At 45.2% G+C, this 22,544-nt stretch overlaps 2 protein-coding genes across 2 annotated transcripts in view; one reads left to right on the top strand and one right to left on the bottom strand.

The window, feature by feature from the left end:
• Window positions 1-15,708, top strand: part of dlec1 (DLEC1 cilia and flagella associated protein) — a 28,284-nt gene extending 12,576 nt beyond the window's left edge. The window contains exons 14-38 of the mRNA XM_048970757.1: window positions 653-845; window positions 1,112-1,188; window positions 1,719-1,881; window positions 2,738-2,831; window positions 3,073-3,203; window positions 3,546-3,704; window positions 3,833-3,963; window positions 4,560-4,713; window positions 4,803-4,916; window positions 5,000-5,115; window positions 5,790-6,029; window positions 6,409-6,476; window positions 6,809-6,960; window positions 7,602-7,717; window positions 7,802-7,872; window positions 8,495-8,688; window positions 8,776-8,913; window positions 9,649-9,771; window positions 10,706-10,800; window positions 10,920-11,004; window positions 12,622-12,816; window positions 12,901-13,062; window positions 13,272-13,425; window positions 14,588-14,699; window positions 15,357-15,708. Of these exons, the coding sequence (XP_048826714.1) occupies window positions 653-845; window positions 1,112-1,188; window positions 1,719-1,881; window positions 2,738-2,831; window positions 3,073-3,203; window positions 3,546-3,704; window positions 3,833-3,963; window positions 4,560-4,713; window positions 4,803-4,916; window positions 5,000-5,115; window positions 5,790-6,029; window positions 6,409-6,476; window positions 6,809-6,960; window positions 7,602-7,717; window positions 7,802-7,872; window positions 8,495-8,688; window positions 8,776-8,913; window positions 9,649-9,771; window positions 10,706-10,800; window positions 10,920-11,004; window positions 12,622-12,816; window positions 12,901-13,062; window positions 13,272-13,425; window positions 14,588-14,699; window positions 15,357-15,474 (3,355 nt within the window). The 3' untranslated portion in view covers window positions 15,475-15,708. The remainder of the gene's footprint in view (window positions 1-652; window positions 846-1,111; window positions 1,189-1,718; window positions 1,882-2,737; window positions 2,832-3,072; window positions 3,204-3,545; window positions 3,705-3,832; window positions 3,964-4,559; window positions 4,714-4,802; window positions 4,917-4,999; window positions 5,116-5,789; window positions 6,030-6,408; window positions 6,477-6,808; window positions 6,961-7,601; window positions 7,718-7,801; window positions 7,873-8,494; window positions 8,689-8,775; window positions 8,914-9,648; window positions 9,772-10,705; window positions 10,801-10,919; window positions 11,005-12,621; window positions 12,817-12,900; window positions 13,063-13,271; window positions 13,426-14,587; window positions 14,700-15,356) is intronic.
• Window positions 15,709-15,710: 2 nt separating this feature from the next.
• acaa1 (acetyl-CoA acyltransferase 1) lies at window positions 15,711-21,614 on the bottom strand. Its single transcript, XM_048971026.1, has 12 exons — window positions 21,215-21,614; window positions 20,879-20,972; window positions 20,605-20,662; window positions 20,439-20,518; window positions 19,651-19,693; window positions 19,347-19,445; window positions 18,390-18,470; window positions 18,051-18,241; window positions 17,327-17,506; window positions 17,043-17,098; window positions 16,789-16,934; window positions 15,711-16,241 (listed from the first exon to the last, which is right to left on the bottom strand). The coding sequence occupies exons 1-12, from the start codon at window positions 21,392-21,394 to the stop codon at window positions 16,166-16,168; spliced, it is 1,284 nt and encodes a 427-aa protein (XP_048826983.1). The 5' UTR covers window positions 21,395-21,614; the 3' UTR covers window positions 15,711-16,165.
• Between the last annotated feature and the right edge of the window lie 930 nt (window positions 21,615-22,544).

Below are 22,544 nucleotides of genomic sequence, written 5' to 3'. Positions count from 1 at the left end.
TTGCAAGGACATTGACATATAATAAAATTATTAGTTTGAATTCCACCCCCAAAATTAGTCTGAACCCCCCAGTTGTGTTCATGATAGACATCCCCCCTCCCAATCAGCAAAATCTTCTCAATTGGCTGGACACCCCATAACATTTATTTCTGGCCATGGGCCTGCCTACTTACATTTTTTTCAGAAAATGACACTTAAAGATAAAATAATGCCTATTATTCCTATTATAATTAAATTTATTCCCCTTTAAAGAGTTTACATAAAACAAGGACCACATATCCTAAATTTAGTTTTCTTCAACCAAAAAAGACAAGGTTATAGTAAAACCTAGAGCTGCACCCTATTAGATTAGATTAGATAAAATATGATAAGATAAACCCTAACCCTGCATAGGACAAGCGGGTATAGAAACTGGTATAGACATATGATATATGAACTTCTTGAGTAATTCTTCAAATTGAAATTGATGCTGACAGAAAGCTCAGACTGAGGATGTAAATTCACATACCATTATCATTCAGCTGACAGAACACCTTTTGGGGAAGCTAATTAAATTAAGCAAAGCTTATAACCTAGGTGGTTCCTGTTTATTATCAAGTATTATGTTAGATGCAAGCTAAATTCAGCTTGTCATCGCTTTTGTCCCTGTAAGGCACCTGGTGCTGCCTTTCCGATGGCAAATCATGCAACCCAACTTACAGCCTCACATTTTCGGGGAGAGCGCGGAGCCCCCCTGCTTGGAGCACCATGTGGACATGGACTCCGCCTTCGACATCAGCCCAGCAGACGGCCAGCTGCTCCCCCACCAGGATCATCGATTCCTGCTTAGCTATCGCCCTGAGGAGGTACCCACAGCCTGAGGGCGATCAGCACCACTGGACGCCCTTGAAATGGAGTAGAGTGAATACTAAGAACTCTGGTGTGAATCCTGCATTGTTTATTTCTGACTCCCTTGGGTTTCATTTCAGCAATTCTTTTTTAAGTTCTCAAAAATGGACAGTTTTAAGCGGAGCTACTAGGCTATAAGCTGGTTAAAGCTGTCCTCAAGAAATGGTACCGTTTTACGGTCATTCCCCAGAATTACCCAAAGTCCTTTGCTGTTGCCTTTCAGCTGAAGGATTACCACAGTGTCCTTCACTTGGTGCTGATGGACATCCCTGATCCTCCTGAGGAACACGACAGCGATGGGTAACAGCCAAATTACTACAAGCTTAAGTCTCGGATTTCTGGGGCAAAATAGTTACTATATTACTGCCGCGGTATAAATGAGATAGAGCTCTTAATTCGGAGTTCATATTTAGGCTAATGGCTTTGTTAATCCCAGGTTAAGTTGGGTCATATTGGTTTAAATTGCAGTTATGGTAACATTTGATTTTCTCTCTGAATTATTGCCAAGGAATTCTAACTTTTAAATGGGGTTAAATTATTATGGATGCCTGAATCTGTGTATGTATGTATATGCAGGGATTGACATAACTGTAACTGGTACTCAAGTACACATTCATGGTGTAAAGTTAACTTCCTGTCATAAAAGCAGAAATGCATGGAAAATAATTACGTGAGCTATTATGACAAGAAATTAACATGTACGGTATGAATAAATGATTGCTTGAGCACCAGTTATGTGTCCTGTGTGTGTATGTGTGTGTGCATACACACATTGAATATATACACTACTGTATATGTAACTCCGCGGTTCTGTTGCCATGGAACCACAGCACACTTCATCATCTGGAGAGAGCGGCCAATGTGAATGACATGGTTGTCATGGAGATTGAGGTCAAAGGTTTGACGGAGCCTCACCAGGTCCTTGTGGAGCCCTACGCCATCCACTTCCCTGGGGAGACCTACGTTGGTGCAGCCGTAAGAAAGAGCTTCAAGGTACAGTATACGCATTCTGCTGAAAGGTGACTGAGAGCCTCATGTAATGCGGAATACTACAATGAACATAACGGCTGTTATGGGAGAGTGAGTGTGACAGGTAGATCACTACAAGACACCTGATCAAAGCTTTAGCACATATAGCATAATAAACTCTTTATAAGATCAATCTTTACCATCGGTGTTTTTTTTAATGTTGAAGGCCTGACATTTTACATTTTACGTTTAGCGGACACCTTTATCTTAAGCAATGTACATTTGAGAAATCAGTCAGGCAGTCTCTGGATTAAGGGCCTTTGCTCAAGGACCCAACTGTGAAATCACCGTGCTAATCCTGGAATTTGAACTGACAACCTTCTGATTACAAGCACAGTGTCCCAACCCCCTTCATAAACACTTCCTTGTCATCATGTTCACCCATAATTCTGGGAATGGAATGGATATTCAAAAATTAAAAATAAGCAATGTGGATTAACCGAGTAACAAGCACCAGCATGTTCAGATGTTTTACCCCACAATGCAGAATGTTAAGATGTAGGGGATGATATGGTGTAGAATGTGAGATTCCCATATAAACTCATGTAATAACAGATATCTGTATATGTATACATTGCTTCCTGGCTTTGGAACCCTTGCTGGGTATGACCATATACAGGAAATCACCAGATGGTTTGGTCCCCTTCTCATTGATTACTTTATTTGACAATTGGGCTTTCATTGGTTGCTGGTATACGGTAACCCCACCCATTCTGGGTGGGGCCTGATTTCCCATCCTTACTCTTTAAATTTGGTCTATATTTACATGACTTTTTTGCCTTATCGGTTTATATAACATTAACTTCTATATTATTTAAAGATGTGGAACAACAGCAAATCAGGAATTCGATTCCAGTGGGATAGGATAAGTGACTGCCACACAGTGGAAGTGGAGCCCCCTGCAGGTGAAATAGGTAAGATTGCGTAAACTGACTGTTATTTCCCTCCAAGAAGATTCCATTATCACTTCTTTGCATAGAAGTAGGAGTCCTTAATGGGAACCACAGTCTTAATTATTAATTCATGTTGTTAGCCGCTATGCCACCTGCTGGTCTCATAGTGTATGTGAATTAAATAATTTCCCTATTTGAAAGCCTTAACCAGGCAGCTCGCCCCTCCTGTGTGGGCGTAATCGAGGCTCACCTGTTTTCCCAGGTGTCAGCAAATGCTGCAATCTGGAGCTGGTGCTGATTGGACGGGTGCCTGGGCCATTCACGTGCCACCTGCCGTGCCACATAGAGCACTGCCGGCCAGCTGCCGTCCTCGTGGTGCAGGCCGCATTCAAGGTGGGGGGGGGGGGTTTGGAGGCAGGAAACCGTACAGCCGTTTCTGTGCTGTGTGAGTGACCATTAGAGAAAAAAACAAGTTCCTTTATCCAAACTATAATGCAGTATTTCTGTTTTATCTTTAATTTTTGCTGTAAAATATTCTGTGATTGGTTGAAAAAATACCGATAACCATGCTCATAATTGAAAATTTGTTGTTGTTGTTGTTATTGTTGAGGTGAGACCCCCAGTGACCAAAAGTCAGGCTTCCTAACAGTATCACAATGTCTTTTGGAAAACATACCCTGTGGATGCTGTCTTTGGTAAACCCTCATTATTGCTGTATCGGGGGTCCTGATCTAGGGTCCTAAGCTGTCCATCAGCGTGCCCAGTCTGGACCTTGGGCTAATTAGGCTGGGAGAGCAGGTCTGCTCCAGTGTCCTGGTCACCAATAGCACTGAGCTGGATGCTTCCTGGACGCTTCAGGAATGCTGTGAGATGAGAGGCCCCGGGGATGCACAGGTACCTCCCCTCTTGGTCACTGTGTCCATTTTATCATTCTAAATATATAGTGATGTCATGCAGAAAGCAGGTGACTTTATTGGAGCAGCCACTTAGTGGGGATGTTTGTGGTTTTACTGGGCACACAGGTTACAGTGGAGCCCTGTAGGGGAGTCCTGCCCCCCCTGTCCTCCTGTGCTGTAGATGTCTTTTTCAAGCCTGTGGCCTGCCAGCACTTTGAGACGGTACTGCAGCTGGCTGTGCAGAATGGAACCGGCTGGTGAGGAATGCAAATGGGAGGCCTTTATTTGGGACAAGCATCACAAGTCCATTTCCAATAAAACCAGTGTAATGTTTCACCAAATCCCTAAACCCACAAAGTGCTTAAATGCCTATACCTGGAATGCTTGGATGCGTGGCAGGGGACACCCTGAATGGCACGTAAACACATTTAACTCTGTTAATTGTGTAATACCCAGGGCAAGTTGGTTTCATAACCTTGAACATTATGAACAACTGATTATTTATTAACCAGCAATAGACTCTCATTCTTCCAGTGTGTCTCCTGTATTCTACCAGGTACTTTCTAGAATATTGTCCTGGCTCGCTATGCTCCTATCCTAGATAAATAGCTGGAAAATGGATGGATGGATGGATGGATGAAGATCTAGCTATATTCACTATTCTATGTTCACATGTGTACATTATATTGAGATAAATATATACTACAGCTTTTGAACTTTTCTGTATGCCCAAATGCCGCAGTGCATTATAGGTATAATGTTTCTGCATGCTGGAGTGCTGCAGTGCATTATGGGTATAACGTTTCATCCTGCATACATGCGGTTGTTAATGGCACCAACATGCTCGCTGCAGCAACCTGCTGGTGCAGGCCGACGTGCAGTCCACGCAGGTCTGCCTTCTCCGCTGCCAGCTGGAGATCCTGGAGCTCTTTGTGGGTGTCCCAGCCAAAGGAACAGCAACCCTCTTCAACCAGACCCTCCTACCAACGTGCTTCTCCTGGATGGAGGTGAGGAAACTCTCCTAGCCGTTGAGGATGCAGAGATGCCTTCGTGGGGGAGTTTCAGAAGTTATTTTCCTTTCCTTCCTTTCTTTTAGCAACTTCAAGGTCAGCAAGCGTCCCTCTGCACGGCATCCTTCTCCCCCTGCACTGGCATCCTAGGCCCCAACGCCGAGCTGGAAGTAGCCGTGGAGTTCACAGCCCACACCGACGTAAGTGCAGCAGGCAGGCCTCGTTTTTCCACCCTGCGCTGCTCCGTAGGTCAAACGCTTGGGTCTCCTCCGCGTTTCTGTAGATGCAGCTGACAGAGGTGGTGGCTGTCTGCAAAGTTGAAGGCATGCGAGATCCTCTGCTCCTGGGGATCTTCTGCAAAGCTGAGAAGCTGCGCGTCTCCTTTTCGCTCCCTGATGGGTACGAGGCGCCTACAGGCTGCAACAGAATAACAGATGGTCAAGTTATGGACAGAAATTAGTTTGTTTTGTAGTTTGGAGACCTGGATGCGTGGGGTTAGGATGCTGCTTTGCCATTCACATACCTACAAAGGGTGGGTGTCAGACAATAGTATGGCTACCTCACACTTCCAAGGTTGAGGTTCTGAACCACCCCTCCCCCCACAGTGTGTGCCCGTTGATGGACTAACATACTATCAAGGACTGCCAGTGATCCTGTACTGCATAAGTGATTGGACAGCGGATTGATGTTTGCAATTTTTTAAGGGTATCAACCAATAAGAAAGTAAAAAAACGCCAGTTTACTCGTTTGTAAAATCATAACAGAGTAACAATTAATCCTGACATAATCATACTTGGGAGACTGTAGTTCTTACTGCCTACTTCATCTAATTTAGTAATCTGTACTGAAATGAAAAAATCAGTAATAGCTAAATTGGAACAAAGACAGACACACTGTAGTGCCCTGGTCTACCTCAATATATCAAATTGTACACAGTGCTGAGAATGTATTATTATTGTTGTGTTATCATTGTAGTCTGGGGGTAAATAAATAAAATAATTGCTGATTAGGAATAGTTTTCATATGATAAGAACCATATTCACCCGTCTACTGTAATCATATGTTCTTTGCAGGATTCTCCTTCACAGCCCAGAAGCACAGGACCCTTCTGCGCTGATGCTGGACTTTGGAGATGACATTCTGCTGAAAAGGGCCGTCACTAAGCGGCTGGCGATAACCAATCACACGGCTGTCACTGCCGGGTTTACCGTGGAGGCAGAGTATTTAGCTGTGTCACGTGCTCCGTCACCACCCACAGATGAGGTCTCGCGGTTTGGCCACAGGATAGGCCTCATCTCTGTGCCTGGCACGAGGTTTGACCCATGAATGTCTGAAATCAGGGACAGATGTTAGATAAATGTGAATGGGAATTAATTTAATTTAAAGCAAGCTGTAGAGATCAAATATGGTCCAAAATCACGAGTGTATTTAAAAGGTGTGTTCAAAAAAGATCTGAAATCAGCCAAAAACTTGCAAGTACTTTATGAGTTTCATGGCCTTTTCTGAACTTTCATCTTAGAAACTTCTCGGCCGTACATCAACTCAGGGTACAACAGTTTCCATTTGTATAGTAGAAAGTCATATATTAACTACAGTTAGGCACCAAAAGTCAGGGCAATGTCCGGTTCATGAAGAATATTCTGCAAATTCGTTGTTATTCACTGTTTCCTTCTGATTGACTCTACGTTTCAGGACGTCATACTCAAGAAGGCCACTGCACTCTCTGCATGCCAAAAAAATGGAGAAGAAAGCACATGATGGTATGTGACTTTGAGGAAACCCTCAAACTATCTTCATACATGAAATGAAAATAGCCTTCAAGCAGAGGCAGAGCAAGGGATTCTGAGAATCTGACAAAAATATTGAAAAACCAATGAAAGTTTTTGGATACGGTCTCTTTAAATCAAACAGGTGAAGTTGCTAGTGAAAAGTACCTAAAAGACATACTTGTCATTCCCTTTAAAGAGATAATTAATCCAGTTTGTTTTAGTGAAGTACCTTCGTGTAGGTGGATATGGTCTCCAAAAAACAATAAACAGAGACCCATCCAGAAGTGACCCATCCCAGAGTGACCCAGATGTTGTACCCTTAGACTTTGCGAGTGCTCTGCTGGCTCATGGGAAAGGTGCCACCTTCTACATCCAGCCGGCCTCCGGGACACTGGGACCTTATGAAACCCAGATCGTGGATGTCACTGCCTTCACCAGCATGTGGGGCCAGTACAGGGACCGTCTCGTGTGTAAAGTAAGTGCAGGAACGGGGCTTTGTACTGCAGGGTCAGCACTCAATATATTGTACCCTGAGTTGCTATATATATATATACACGGCCGTTCGCAACTTAAAATGTTCACCAGTCGTTATTCAGCATCATTTTAAGGGTATATGCCATTACAAAGAACTAGGATGCTGGGAGTACGCAGGTTACGCTGCTGCGCGGAGGGAGTAGCGACCGGAAGTCGTACTAGGCGGAATTAGCTCGCAGAAAATAAAATTGATGTTGCAGACAGGAATTGGGAGCCCAAGGAACACAATTTGGACTTACAGTCCTCTTAGTTCGTATGTCTGAAAGTTCGTAAGTTGGAAGTTCATAAGTAGAGGATCGTCTGTATATCAACTCTGGGTACAACAATTTTCAGTTGTATAGTAGAAAGACCTGTAATATTAACTACAGTTGTGTACTAAAAGTGTTCCCAAGAACGTCATGGCAGTGTCCAGTTCATGAAGAATATATATGTATATATGTTACAGTCTGAATGAATATTCATAATGCCTCTCATAGGCCAATCAGGTAGCAGCCTACACACCAGCCAATTATGCGATGCTTACTTTATGAATATTAATGAGCTACCCTCTGCCAGTTATTATACCTTTTGTTGGCGTGTTAGGTGGGAGACCTGGAGCCAGTGTTCATCCCCGTGATGATGACCGTGAAAGGCTGTCCCCTGTACTTCCAGCTGATGGGGCCGCAGTCAGAGAATCAGACACAGGGACCTGTCATCCGGTATAGAGCTTTTCCATCATCAGGGCAGTTGTTAAGAGGCGGCTGACGGGTTTCATGTAATTAACGATGCTGGTGGTCTGTCAGGTTTGGCACTCATGTCTCTGGGGGAGATACGGTCTCGCGGGTAATTCGCATAAACAACACCAGCCATTATGGTAAGTTTGCCTTTCTCACACCGTTTATGTTCCCCCACTATAATTATAAGAATTAGTTACAGAATAGGGGTGGCATGATGGTGAGGGGGTTAGCACTGTTGTCTCACTCCTCAGCGAGATTCTAGTCTATTCCATGGCTCCATGTGTGTGGAATTTGCATGTGGTCCATGACTCATCGTGGGGTTTCCTCCAGGTACTCCGGTTTCCCTCAAAGTCCAAATATAAGCTGAAGTTAATTGGAGTTACCAAATTGCCCGTAGGTGTTCGTGTGAGTGTGTGAATGGTGTGTGAGTGTGCCCTGTGATGGGTTGGCACCCCATCCTAGGTTGTTCCCAGCCTTGTGCCTGTAGCCTCTGGGGGGTCCCTGAGGACTGGGATAAGAACCAAAAAATATTGAATCAAATTTATTTCACTAAAAATGTATGCAGTAACAGTAGCACAGAGCCTTCATAGACTGTTTAAAAAATATCTAAAATTAGAAAAGAATCAAAAATATATATTTTTTTAACTAGATACAAAAAGGTCCTGTGACCCACTTTTGGGGTTGCGACCCCCCAGTTGAGAAACATTGCTGTATAGAAACTTGTGATGGAGGGATGGTGAAGCCCCAGGTGTGTGGCAGATATCCGTCTGGACTGGGAGACCTTCAACCAGGAGAGGGGCGACATGAAGCTGTTGGACCTGCTGGTGACGTACGGGGACCCCTTCCCCCTGAAGGACGCCGATGGGAATGAGGTTCTGGGAGGCGAGTCTGGATCCGGTGGGAACAATGGTGCGAGCACAGGGGGTACAAGTGCCTCTGTCGTGAGCGAGAGTGTGAGTCCATGACGACGTGCCGCCTCGGTGCCCCCAAAGACCGCAGGAGGCCAGGGAATCAAGGCGGGTTGATTCCTCGCACCACAGGTTACTGAGGAGGAGTCCAATGAGGAAGAGGCGGAGAGCTGTGGGCTGAAGCCACCCAGGAAGCTGATCTCGGTGCACGTGAGAATCCACGAGGGCAATGCGTCGGACTTCCCGTACTGCATCACCCCGCAGCAGATGGTACCCGCCCCGTCGCAGAGCCTGCGGGTTTCGATGTGGCCCTGAAGGCCTGAGCTCTTGCACTTCTGCTCCATAAGGAAATGTGCTACTGTTCTGTACAACATTAGCGGTTAAAGGACTTAAGATGAACTGCTTTTTGGCCGCTTTGACTAATTATTTAATTAAGACTCTGCTTAGGTCATGGATGTTCCCACTCCTGTCTCTAAATTTCTCATACTGCTATGCAAAGACAAAACACTGTAACTGCATATTTAATCAAAATTCTGAAATTGGGTATCTTAGGCTTTGTGTACTTTGACACAAATATTTTAGTTCAAGGGTGCTTGGTTTTGAAGAAAATACTATATATATTATAGTAGCTACAAAATCCACACTAAAACCAAGGCAAAACACCCTTATTTACTCAGTTTCAGGGCCCACGTATTAACTGTGATTTGCCTTTTTAGGACAGTATATGTGTCTGTATCTGTGTGTTAAGCAGTGTATGTCTATTGATGGACTGGCATCCCATCCAGCGTGTCCCCCGCCTAGTGCTCTGTGCATTCTGGGATAGCCTCCAGGCTCACCGCTACTCTGCATTGGATAAGTGATTACGGAAGGTGGCTGGATGGATGTTCCTGTTGCTTGTGTCCTTGGAAACCATGAAGCAGTAATTGCCAGCAGACGGGATTGCACCCAGATCTGGCTCTGGGCTACAAGCCCGGCTCAGAACTGTGTGTCACTGTCTTTTTACAGGTGGTTCCAGCAGGGGGCAGCTCCACTGTCCATGTGTCCTTCACCCCGCTGACTCTCTCGGGGTCGACCAGGGACTTTGCCTGTCTGGGTTTTGGCCTGGGCTTCATGAGCCTGGACTGCAAGGTGAAGCCTCATTAGGGCCAGATGTGCCTTGGGGCTGTGTGCTAAATCAAAACATCGCCGGGGGCACATTTTACCATATTGGTCACAGGATAGTCAGGAAATTGGGAATTGGCGGGGGGGTGGTTCACTCTTTAAAAAACAGAATGAGATATTTATCTAATATAATCATGTAAAATACTGTAAACTGTGATTAATGCAAAATATTCAAAGATAGTGAGAAGGTAATTTTGAGGACTTAGTGGCTGGCACTGTGGCCTCTCACCTCCAGGTTATGGGTTTGATTCCCACCCCTGGCTCGTTATGTTCTTCCTGTGCCTGTGAGGACTTCCTGTCACAGTCAAAACATGCCACTAAATTGTGCATGGGAATGAAATGAAATGGTGAAATGATTTCATTTAAATTTAGATGTGTGGTTTAGCTGAATTTGTTTCTCTAAATTAGCCACAGACATGAAATGAAATTATGAATGTATAAATTTCATTTATTCTGAATATGCATGTGACAGTCTGGGTACATATGTAGTATGAATTGCAATGAATATGTGGTATGAATATGTGGCTGAATTGGTCACTCTAAATTGCCCAGAATAATGAAATGAAATGGTGAAATTAAATGATTTCATTGCATTTCAAGTCTGTGGTTTGGCTGAAATTGTTTCTGTAAATTGCCCATAGAAATTATATCAATGTTTTAATTTAATCTTGTTTCTTTTAAATGTGCGGTTGCATGTGCGATAAAGCTGAATTGGTCTCTCACATTGCCCATAGTCTAGTGATTATGTTGCCCTGAAATACATTAGCCTCCCGCCCAGGGTGTCCCTTTCCCCTGTATTTATGCTTCAGAAGGTTATGGAGATTGATGACTATGCATTAACCCTGGGTTTTATTATATCCGATACATATCACAGAAGCTGAGTAACTGATCCTGGTTTCAGGAAACATGCTGCGTTCCTGGGAGGGTGGAGCGAGCACAGGGCCTCCAGCTGGAACCCTTAAGGCTGGACCTGCAGGCCAACGTGAAGGCTGCCCTGTGAGTGACTGCCCACCCGAGTGTGTCACATGAGCCCACAGCACCAATGAGGGTTCACTCTCAGGTCACTAACCCAACGCAGGCTTTCTGATCAGCCTGCTTCCTCTTCCCCCTGGCAGCCTGTGCGTCGAAACAGAGGAGGACAAGATGCTCGAATTCTATGCCGTTGCCAGCGATTTGCTGTTGACGGGAACAGAGCAAGGGGTGAGCACACATATCCCAAGGCAAACCACCAGGGGGTGCCAGTTTGGAAATAAATCTCACTCATTCTTCCAAGTTGCACATCCAGGGATTCGCTGATTCTCTGTCCCATTTAAAACCTCCCACACCAATTACTCTTATGAGCATTAGGTCATACTACGCCCATGAAACTTATATTTAATTTCTCTGCATGCCTGAGATTTATATGTGTGTCATGTGGGTGCAGTTTCATTACTCATCTTCTTGATTACTTCCCAGCTCACGTACAGCTGTGTTCTTTAATGTATGGCTTTCTGTTTTAGTGATGTTCCCGTTCTTGGTGACCCACACGGCTGACCTTAGGGGTGCCTAATCGGCGTCGTACGCAAGCCCATTTTTCTCAGTTCCAAGGACACCTTGGGGAAGAAAGGGTGGGTGGGTGGTGGGGGAGGGTGGGTTGGGCTGCTGGGCGATTTGTGGAAAGGACCTTGAGATGGGTTTTGTGGCAAATCTCATATAGGTAATTCCATTTTAACTCAACAAATGGCCTTTGCATCACCCTATTTGATTTTGAGGAAATGTAAATTGCACCTTCCAGACTCTTTCTCAAATGAAAGGTATTCTGATGTTTAGCCTAATTGTCAAGAGATGTTAGAGCAATGAAAAAATATCATGTATCAAAGGATGACAGAGCAATGAAAATCATGCTTTTCATACCCAAAGGAAGTATGAAAAACTATACTGTTACAGATTTATTTTCTTTTGTAACTATTACAGATTTAACCTTTTCTGTACCAAGATTAACTGCAGATAACTTGAACCATGGATACAGGGGGACTCCTGTAATTCATTCCCACCATTTATTAACATAAACATGATCTATATTGATGCATATCATTTTTATCGTTATGTCATGAGCAGAGCCCCATACATTTTCTTGGTTGTGTAAATGCTGTAGCAGCCATACCGATTCAATAAGTTTAGCTATAGCCAGCAATGTGCGGTGGCCAAGCTTTAGTGTTATTCTAAAGGCAGGAAAGCTTATTTAAGATTAAGTTAGCATGCAGTACAGTGCCAGGATGGAACAGACAATTATGGTTATAAATGAGAATTTGATTGCAATGTAACCAGTCAGATGTCAGGTTGTTTAGAGCCCGCCCACTGAGTTTAAATGTTTACACCCTCCATACCTTGAAAATGTTTTTTTTGTTGATAAAAAAAAGCCCTTTAGGATATACAGTAGTGCCCTTTCTTCATCTCAGGTAGGAAAAAAAAGAATTCAGTGTGTTTCATTATAAGCTGTAACTTATTTACTACTACTTTTCTTTTTACTATTATTGTAGCTCGATAAGTGGAGCATTACGCTAATGACACAAGGTGATGGGTTCAGTACTCAGGGAGTACACATAAATTGTAACCATTCTTCCTGCTGTAAGTCACTTTGGATAAAAGCATCAGACAAATGAATAAAGATATTACAGCTACATGGCTGTGTTGGAACCCATGTTGTAAAATGCAAGCAGCTTTACCGCTTGTTTACGATTCAGGAAGCACGCGGGGGCAGACAGAGGTCTTGCTGGATGCCTCGCAGAGCTCTGGCCGAGATGCTTGGCTCCACCTGCTGAGCTGCTGTGCTTGCAGGTGGAGGAACAGCCAGCGGCGACGACCCGGAGCTTTCGCCTCAGGAACCCTCTAGAGATGCCTATCTACTTCAGACTCAGCGTCCAGCCTCCCTTCTGTGTCCTTCCGCCTTGGCCGAGGAGTAACACCCAAAGCCCATGCGAACACCCCAGGGAGCCCCCGTACTTGGTCCTCCAGCCCCGGCACAACATGCAGGTCAGATTCTGCCGCTATATCTACAAAGCCCCCTGGACTTCCATCCTCCTGATGTCACTTCCTGATTTCTTGTTTGACCCGCAGGTCAAAGTGGCCTTTTGTTGTTCGTTGTCCCTGCTGGCCACTCCGGGTTCACCCCCAGGAGAAACCCCACCCACTCCACAGCTGATAAGCAGCGTGACAGGGGGGCGCAGCCTCCGATTCCATCAAAGCCTGCTAGTGGAGTACAGCAATGGAAGTGTACAGGTGGGTGGTGTCAAGTCAGCAGATTAGCATCTGTCATGATGAGCCCTGATGTTTTCCATGCAGCAAATGGGCAATACTGCCCCCTGCTGACCAATACAGGCTTTTAATAAATGCAGTTCTGAAGACATTATACTCTGGTATTCATATATTCCCAGTACATCGATTTAGTGATTTGATATAGCGCCTCACAGCTCTGCGTCTGCCACCAGGAGGTGCCTCTTTGCGGCTTCCTCTCCTTGCCCACTCTCCACCTGATACCCGACAGCCTGGACTTTGGCACATGTTACGTGGGACAGACCAGTGTCAAAGAAGTCATCCTCTCCAACCGCGGAAGGTCCAGCAGTCACTGGGCAGCCACTATAGGTAACGGCCGCCAATGGGGTCCTGAGGCTCAGAGCCTTGTACAGCTCAGCAGTGGGACCCACGCACCTGCAGCTGACTAAATGAGTTCTGTTATACTGCTGATCTGACCACTGACAGTGGTTTTGCTGCTTTTTTAAAAATATAAATGTATATTGACGTCAAGTGTGCTGTACGCAGGGAGATAAAGTGTGGTTTGGCAGGTTAGGATGCTGAGCCTGTGAATGGAAGGTTACTCGTTCAAATCCCAGGATCAGCAGAGTGATGTCACCATTAGGCCCCTGAGAAAGGTCCTTAACCGCCAGTTACTCCAGGGACTGGCTGACCCTGCTTGTTGCTTCAGATAAAAGCGTCTGCTAAATAGATGCCTATGGACTGTGGGATCTCTGGGTTCCAGATCAGTGTTTCCCAACCTGGAGTCCCAGTCAGTCCTTGTTTTTGCTCTCTATTGGATGCCGTTTTATGTTTTTGAAATTAAATGCAGACATTTTTGCATATATAAATGTTTCCATAATCCATCATCTGAAACCACTCAATCCGAACTGGGGTCGCGGGGGGGACTGGATCACGGGAACAATGGGCGCAGGTGGGAACCAACCCTGGGCAGGCGCCAACACACCACAGGGTGCACACACTCACACAATTATAGGGCCAATTTAAACTCACCAATGAACCAATCCTGCATGCTTTTGGAGCGTCGGAGGAAACTGGAGCCCCCGGGGAGAGCGGCACTCCACACAGAAAGGACCTGGGATCAAACCCAGGACATTCCTGCTGCGAGGTAGCAGCGCTAACCACTGCGCCGCCCGTTAATTTTATAATTTATTATTTAGTACATATACATTTTTAACGTAGGATACAAAATTTCCCTGTTTCTGTTCTGTATAAATGATGTAGTATTGGAATGGCACTCTGGTTAAATGCCTTGGTATAACTCTGTTGTGAAAGGCACTATATAAAAATAAATTGAACTGAAAAATTAGCAGGTTAGCAGTAACAGCTATTGCAAGATCACCCATTCGTACTTCGACTTTAAAGAAATTCTGAAGAAATGATCCCCCAGACTGGTTATCCATCATTTCCACCCAGCATCCATCTGGATTTAAACACCTGCCATATTACTAGGCTTTAGCCACATGTGTCCTCCATCTCTGTCCCCTCGCAGAATCGGTGGGGGGAGGTGGCTCCTTCGAGGTGACCCCCAGCCGTGGTGTCCTGAGGCCAAAGCTGCCGCTGTGCTCCTGTAGACACCCTCTCCAGATAAGCTTCACTGCCAGGTACGGGCTCATCCCTCTTCGCTAACTGTAAGATAACCTTTTACAGACCTCATCAGTTAGCTGCCAGTTAGAGGTGTGCTGTAAATGCACAGTTAAATAGCTCAAACTATATTTAAGCAGGAGAAAAGTTGAGGTGTGTCTAAGGAAGTCATTACTGAGTGTCCTTGGTCCAGTTTTCCCCGAGCCCTTCAGATTCCTATTATTGGTGTGAAATCACTGGCCCAATTTGCACTAAGCCTGCCCCCAGACTGTTGTTCTATAGGCTGTGTGAAACAAAGGCCACATTTGCTGGGGCATCAGTGGAAGGATCATCGTGTTCTAGGTTCTGTCAGACATGGATGTGATAAGTAGCAGAGAGTGGGCAAAACACTAATGGGAGTTTTATTTACACAGAAATGTTCTGAGGGCAGAGCAGAAAATCACTGGTCCAGAGAGATAGCAATCAGATTGTAGAGGAGCTGGGTCCGAGTAGCTAGAGATGACAGGATCATGACATCTGATTGGTTGGACCCACCTGCTCTACAATCTAATTGGTTGTCTCTCTGGACCAATCATTTTTCATTCTGCCACTTTTTTCTAATTTTTCGTTAGTTGACTTGCAAAATGTATAAGTACTATCTAGCTTCCGATTGTGTACCATGTGTTTCCCAACCACAGGGACACGAGTGAGGCCAGAGCCACTGTTATAGTGCAAGGGATTCTGGGAGAGCTGCCCATTTCCCTTCAAGTTTGGGGAAGAGGCTCCTTTGATGAGGCTTATGTCAATGCAGACTAAAGGACAGTGCTGCATCTGGACAGAACTATACAAATCTGAGTCATCTTGTGTTCACTCCACCCCAGCTGGGAACTGGTAAATACAAAGAATTATTCTAGCAATAACTACAACATTTATTATTAAAATGGCCCTTTGCAGGTATAGTAAATTCAGAAATGATCACGTGCTTTGTATTTCTACCTGTGAATGTATGCTGTATTGTTTAGTGCATAAATCATCAACATGAATCAGGAAACTCATAGCAAAGTTTTATTAGCATCAGAGTACAGTGGAGACCATACAACTGCGCAAGAATGAAGAGCCTGGATTATTGTACCTCCAGAAAGCAGCAGCTGGTTCTCATTCCCAAATCACTTCCCGTGAAAATGGAACATGACACAGGATTCACACGCCGTCACGTGTTCTGGTCCCGTCCACGGAGAAACTTTCCATCCTTTTAGTGCATTTTTTTTTCCAAGTTTTCACAAAAAGTTTTCATTAGTTTTTTTTTTTTTAACTAAATCACATTTTTGCACAAAGGTAATGTACCAAAAAGGATTTTTTGTGAGATTAAGGCCCCCGGTGTGAAACTACAGCCTACTACTACAGTAATAAACATTCATTATCCGTTTTCTTTGCACCATGGTCCATCAGTTTACACATTCAGGCCGCTGTGTGCGTCTGCTGGGATAATCGCACCCCCCCCTTAGCGTCAGTTCCCTGGGTATTCAAACACAGCAGCTGCCCCCATCCCTGTTCCGATGCACATTGACACCACACCATATGCTCTGAAAGTTTAGAAAGATTAAAAAAAAAAGAGGCTTATATTTAAATATAATAAAGAAACTCTGTAACTTACAACTTCAATCCTGCTTCCTTTAAAATGAACATGTCATTTAATTAAAATACATAAAATATAAACATTTTCTGTTGATGGTTTCTGAACCAGTTAAGGAGTGAAGCTCCTGAATCTCCAGCATTACTGGGCATGGCAAGGTGCTGTAGGATTCTCGATTCTGACTGGTCAAGATGGATGTGTAATTCTCTATAACTACACATGTAGTACCAGCCAGGTGAACCGCAATAAATCGATACACTGTTATAATCTAAAATTCGAACTAACATTACTTAAAATTCCAGACATAACACACAGTTTAAAATTAATGGGAACTAAACATAAATGTTTGGTCATTGGCAGAAGAAAGAACTAATAAATGCGTTTTCAGCTAGTAAACAAAGTATGTTGCCTCTGCAGGCATGTATTTAAAAATATATAATGCAGGGCTTGTCATGCATTAACCCTTACAAATCAATCACTGGTACAACTGGACTCACCTCTTGCCCCTCCGCTTGAGCTCATTGAGCAGGGTGACCACCTGCCGGGCCCCGGTGCAGCCCAGGGGGTGTCCCAGGGCAATGGCACCCCCATTGGGGTTCACCTTCTCCCGAGGAATGCCCAGCTTCTCCACGCAGTACACAGCCTGGAGGATCAGGCCACGTCCAACAATGTGAAGCCAGCAAGAGGACCCCCCCTCCCTCCATGCTATAAGTGAAATCTACCCGTGATCTAAGATTCGAGGTGAACTTACCTGACTGGCAAAAGCCTCATTGATCTCAAAGACGTCGACGTCAGCCACGGACAGCCCTGAGGGATAAAATAGCTTAGGTCAGAAGACATGGTGATTCTGGTTGTGGAAGTGTAACCGGAAAGATATGGGTTCAAGTCCTAGAGACAAGTTCTGCTCCGATATACATTACATGCTGAATAAATGGACGATGATTGTAAGAAGCCTTGGATAAAACCACCAAAAGATCGTCCTTTTGCACGACGTCACCTTCTGGGTGTTTCTGGAAGCCAAGGCAACAAACTCACCAGACTTCCGCAGGGCTGCAGGGATGGCGTAGGCGGGCCCGATGCCCATGACGTCCGGGGGGACCCCCACTACGGCACAGGCCCTCAGCACCCCCATCACGGGCAGATTCAGTGCCTCCACCATGGACCGGCGTCCTAGTAGCACTGCCGCTGCCCCGTCGCTCACCTGGCTCGAGTTTCCTGCGGGTCGACACGCCATTGTGAGCCACCTTCTGTGGAACGTACCAGATCTTCAAGCGCATGGAGAGAGTGACATGAGATCCACATGCAAAAACATGCCTGATTTATACAACCACCTACAGCTGATACAAGGGCATGTACCAAGGTGGGGCTACAGACACACTGACCCCAGCTAAAAGCTGATTGGTCCCCAGAGTGCCCCCCTCTGTCACTCACCAATTCAAAACATATCATTGGCTAATGACGAGGTTAGCCCATCCTTTGCCTCCCACCTTTAAAAATTCTAGAATCACCTCTGAGCTGATACATTTGACATCTTCACAGTTCCATAGATTTCCTCTCTTTTTAAGACACCTTTATGATTACTTAATGTTACTATATACTAAATATTATTATACACCCGATAGAACTATGTGCATCTTCTTGTGTGTCCATCATCACATTTATACAGTTGCGCAGAGAGAATTTTTTGAACTCTTAGTGGATACTTTTTCTCAAACATGGTCTCCAAAAGGCAAAGTTTGTACACAGACTCTTCACTAGCCTGCGGTGGTACTGCCGTCTGGTTTGAATGCCGGCTTGAGTTTTGCAAGCCCCTCCACGGTAGTTCCCGGCCGGATCCCTTCGTCCTTGGAGACCAATATGGTCCGCTCCTTGCCGTCCTCATCCACAAATCTTGTGGTGACCGGCGTAATCTCTTGCTGGAACACGCCTCGCTCCTGCGCCTTGCTGGCTCTTTAACACAGTGACAATCCTTTTACAGGTCAAAGAAATGCCCGACAGAAGCTTAAATAACGATTAATGGTCAATGACGTCCACCTAATGCATCAAATGATAGCTACAATGGCGGATAAGCCACCGTTCTGTAGGGAGCTAATCGTACTTTTGTTGGGAGCTCAGCGCAAAGGTGTCCTGCTTCTCCCTGGAGATCCCGAATCTCTCCGCCACATTCTCCGAGGTGATTCTGCGTGACGGACATGGACGGTCACTGAGAGAGACGGCGGATGCTACAGATGCTCCCACAGGGACCCCAAGATGAGAGCTGGAGAGTCTGCAGAGTCAATCTCTGAGCACGGACGCTTTTTAAACCTGTACAGCTCTGCTGGCAGGGGGGCTGATCTTGGTACATGTGACTGAGGAAGAGAGGCTTCATAAAAGTAAAGTAGAGCCTCTCAATTGCTGAAGGTCAAATAGGTCATTTTGTATAAAGGACTCGGCAGGCGTGGTTTCAGAAAAGAATCCACTATCCACTAAAAACGAATTTAACTAGCTTTCCAAAAGTGATACCAAAGAATGAAAGACTTTTCCCCGAAGAATTTGAAGCTGCACTAAAATCTGATGCTTTCAGCATGAGTTATGGAAGTTAATATCTACAGGGTTTCCCTGTAGGTGGGGGATGGGTGGTCAAAGCAGTCTTGGGAGTCACATGACCAGGTTTGGGGCACTGATTAATCCCACCTGTCTCTCCTTTCTGCAATGGTTATAGATTGGGTCTTAAAGATTATGCAGTGTTAGTACAGACGAATTAATGACTTAACATTCTAAAATAAAATAAAGTAAACAGTACAGACTTAACATCTTTAATAATGTTTGTATGTGTGCGTGTATATATATATATGGACAGATGTATTGCGGCACCTGGCCATTACACTTACAGGAAGTTTTATTCTAAATCTATAGGCATCAATATGGAGTTGCAGCTATCACTTTTCTGGGAAGGTTTTCCAGTGTATCTGTGGATTTTTTTGCCCATTCATCCAGAAGAGCATTTGTGAGGCCTGTAATCGGAATTCAAGCAGAGCACGGGGGGGGGGGGGGGGTCATTCGGGGTCATCCTTACCCCATGGGGATGAGGCAGTCCCGGGCCTTAGCGTTGTCCATTAACCTGGAGCTGACATCACCTGGGTTTCCCACAGAGCGTAGGCTCATGCTCTCCACTCTGACGGTCACACAGAGACACAGCAGCAGGTCAGAGGGCACGGAGTGTCAAACGTGTCCCTCATCACCTGCCCTGCCCCCTACTGGTACTGTGACTGCAATTACAGGCCTGCTGCCAAACGACCAACTCACGGCACTTATTAATTGCCAATTATGTTGCCATGGACGATGCAGGAGTGATGTCTATGTTCACTCGAGAAGCTCACCCACATGCCAGTCCAAGGTCATATGATCCATTCCTGATGCCACCTGGACAGGAAACAATCATTTGCAGTTTACATGAAGAAGTATTATTGTAATTGAGCAGCAGCATTAGGCAAACACATCCATACAAGTATAAAACCATCCTTCTGTTTACTTTTAATAACTGTTTATGCAAGTGACAAAGGAAATGAAGGTGGTCCAACCAATATATTTGATTTGCAACATATCAAGCATCCATCCACCACTGCTTAATCCCAACCAGGGTCACGGGAACAAGAGGCAGGCGGAACCAAGCCAGGGTAGTCGCCAACACACCGCAGGGCACACAGACACAAACACAATTACAGGGCCAATTTAGACTTGCCAATAAATCTGCCCTGCATGCTTTTGGACCGTGGGAGGAAACCTGAACCCCTGGTGGAAACCCACGCGAACACAGGGAGAGCGTGCGAACTCCACAAAGTCTTACAGCCGACCCTTGCTCACCTTCTTGCTGTGGGACAGCAGCACTAATTGCTGTGGCAGTGTGGCGCCCCATATCAACCATATTAGTATGTTATGAGTAAATTGTGCTCTGAATCAAAGTTCAAAACCTTTTAAAAATGGAGGGTGTTGCATGGCTCATGGGGTTAGGGTACTGTGCCTGTGATCGGTAGGTTGCTGGTTCGAGTCCCAAGGTCAGCAGAGTGGTTTCACCTTTGGACCTTTTCTAAATAGGTTTATTAAGACAATAGCAATATACTGTGGAAGAAGCAAAATGTTTCATACTTTAATTACAAAAGGACTTTACCTGCTACATTGAAGAGGGCTTGTAGGCCAGAAGAACACATTCTATTGACGGTGTAGATGGGCACGGAGTCTGGGAAACCACTGTTAAGGGTGAAAGAAACCCCGTATAAATATCCAGAGGATGCTGGGTGTAATCCTGCAGCATAACTGAAGCAGAGCTGGTTTACCTGAGAAACTGAGCTACTCTGGCCATGAGGGCACCTGCACCAGGCTGCAGAACATTACCTACAGAAGAAGAGTGGAAAGATGTACTATATATAACCATAGGACACCTTTACGCCACCTACGGAACCCTGGCAGTGTACATTTGTAACAGGATCTCTCTCTGCCCACAATGGTTTGTATAAAAGTTTGAAAACTATGACTGCCCATCACAAAAGCTGGGCTCGACACCGTAAGCCGCAAGTCAGACAACGGAGGCCGACACTGTGCCTTCCTCACCCACGCAGACGTCCCCCAGCTTGTCTGGCGAAAGGCCCACGTCCCGCAGGACGGCGCTCATCACCGCAGACAGCAGCTCATCGGGGGTAGTGTCCTGCCGGGGAATCACACGCGTTCAGTTGAGCAACCAAACTAAGAGGCAGGAAGCGTTTATGAGTTCCGTAATCCGCGTCAATCTTGGTCTTCAAAACCTCTGCTTTAGTGTTTTGGAACCGAGCAACAATTAGTCACGACACGCCACGTTTGGGTGCAGCTGCATGGAGCTAGGTTTGGAGAAAGGTATTCCCGGTACAATTAACAAGATATAACTTAATATACTTTAAAGTGAGCTATTACCTTGAAGGATCCTCTCTTAGCTTTTCCGATGGCTGTCCTCAGCCCGTGGACCACAACGATATCATCCGCAGAAACTGGGAACGACGCGCTGCACTCCGATCTGGCTATTTGGGCATGACTGTACTGTCCAAGCCGGTTTTGGGGTGACAGGTGTCCAGAAACGACCCTTAGCCTATGCATTTTAAGGACCTGCACCAGTAAACAGCGGCCGAATTACGGTTACGCGAATCGACAGCGGTCACCCACCGCGTATACGGAATCGCTGACTTTCTGTGAAAATTAATTAATTTGGAGGGTCGTAAACGATAAATGTTCCTACGTTTGCTTGTCACGGATCAAGCTGGACTTTGACGGCTTGTACAGCTCCTGGCACGCACCCATGAATACGGAATGTAAAGAGGGTCATTAAAGTCGGTTTGAACCGCGTTTTTCTAAAACACTATGCTGTACTGTCGGAATCTGAGGTCGGTTCAGACGTGCACTCACCAAATAGAACAAAATCACTTATATAATAATTTTTGTATGAAGGAAAAGAAAGAGAGGGAGAGAAACTCCGGTTTCCCCCCACAGTCCAAAAACATGCTGAGGCTAATTGGAGTTGCTGAATTGCCCGTAGGTGTGCATGTGTGAGTGAATGGTGTGTGAGTGTGCCCTGCGATGGGCTGGCCCCCCATCCTGGGTTGTTCCCTGCCTCGTGCCCATTGATTCCGGGATAGGCTCCGGACCCCCCGCGACCCAATAGGATAAGCGGTTTGGAAAATGGATGGATATATATATATATATGTGTGTGTGTGTGTGTTTTAAGTGTTTATGTATGAATATTAAGGAAGGAGACGATATTTTGTTGTAGTTAACAGGGAATTTTAATTGCACGATTTCCCAATTTTAACTGCAAGCCACTTCGCTATTTTAGGAGCTGTGGTTAATTCTGTTCTGTGCAGCGATCAACATGTTTAAACGTGTGTGAAAGTGGCACCTCTGCAGGAACTTGAGGGAAATCTATCAAAGAAAAGAGTGATTGGGCAAGTGCTTCATGAAATGCACAGTGGTCACAGTGATTCCCCCTTTTTAAAATTGGAAATGAACTGAAAATACAGAAAGATGTAGCAGCACGAGGCAATGTCTGATCTTTCTGCCGTGGAAGACTGGCTGCTTAAACAGCTAGTATTCGCTATACCGGTTTTCTGTTGTTTAGAAAATACGGTTCATAAGGCCGTTTTACAGGCCTCAAACATCAGTGAACCTTCGCGGCTTCCAGGCACCTTTTAAGTAGATTATAGTACTACGGCTTATCAATAATATATGAGCAGAACAACTATTACTGATCTGT

This window comes from Brienomyrus brachyistius, chromosome 1, assembly GCF_023856365.1.
Source record: "Brienomyrus brachyistius isolate T26 chromosome 1, BBRACH_0.4, whole genome shotgun sequence".
NCBI classification, from domain to species: domain Eukaryota; kingdom Metazoa; phylum Chordata; class Actinopteri; order Osteoglossiformes; family Mormyridae; genus Brienomyrus; species Brienomyrus brachyistius.
This window is presented reverse-complemented; position numbering and strand designations above follow the sequence as displayed.

Excerpts from the sequence above, each read along its gene's own strand:
- acaa1 (XM_048971026.1), bottom strand. The coding sequence starts at position 21,394 with ATGCATAGGCTAAGGGTCGTTTCTGGACACCTGTCACCCCAAAACCGG. Across the intron at positions 18,242-18,389 it reads GCGCTGAGCTCCCAACAAAA|AGCCAGCAAGGCGCAGGAGC; the intron begins GTACGATTAGCT and ends ACTGTGTTAAAG. Across the intron at positions 17,507-18,050 it reads AGACGGCAGTACCACCGCAG|GAAACTCGAGCCAGGTGAGC; the intron begins GCTAGTGAAGAG and ends GTCGACCCGCAG.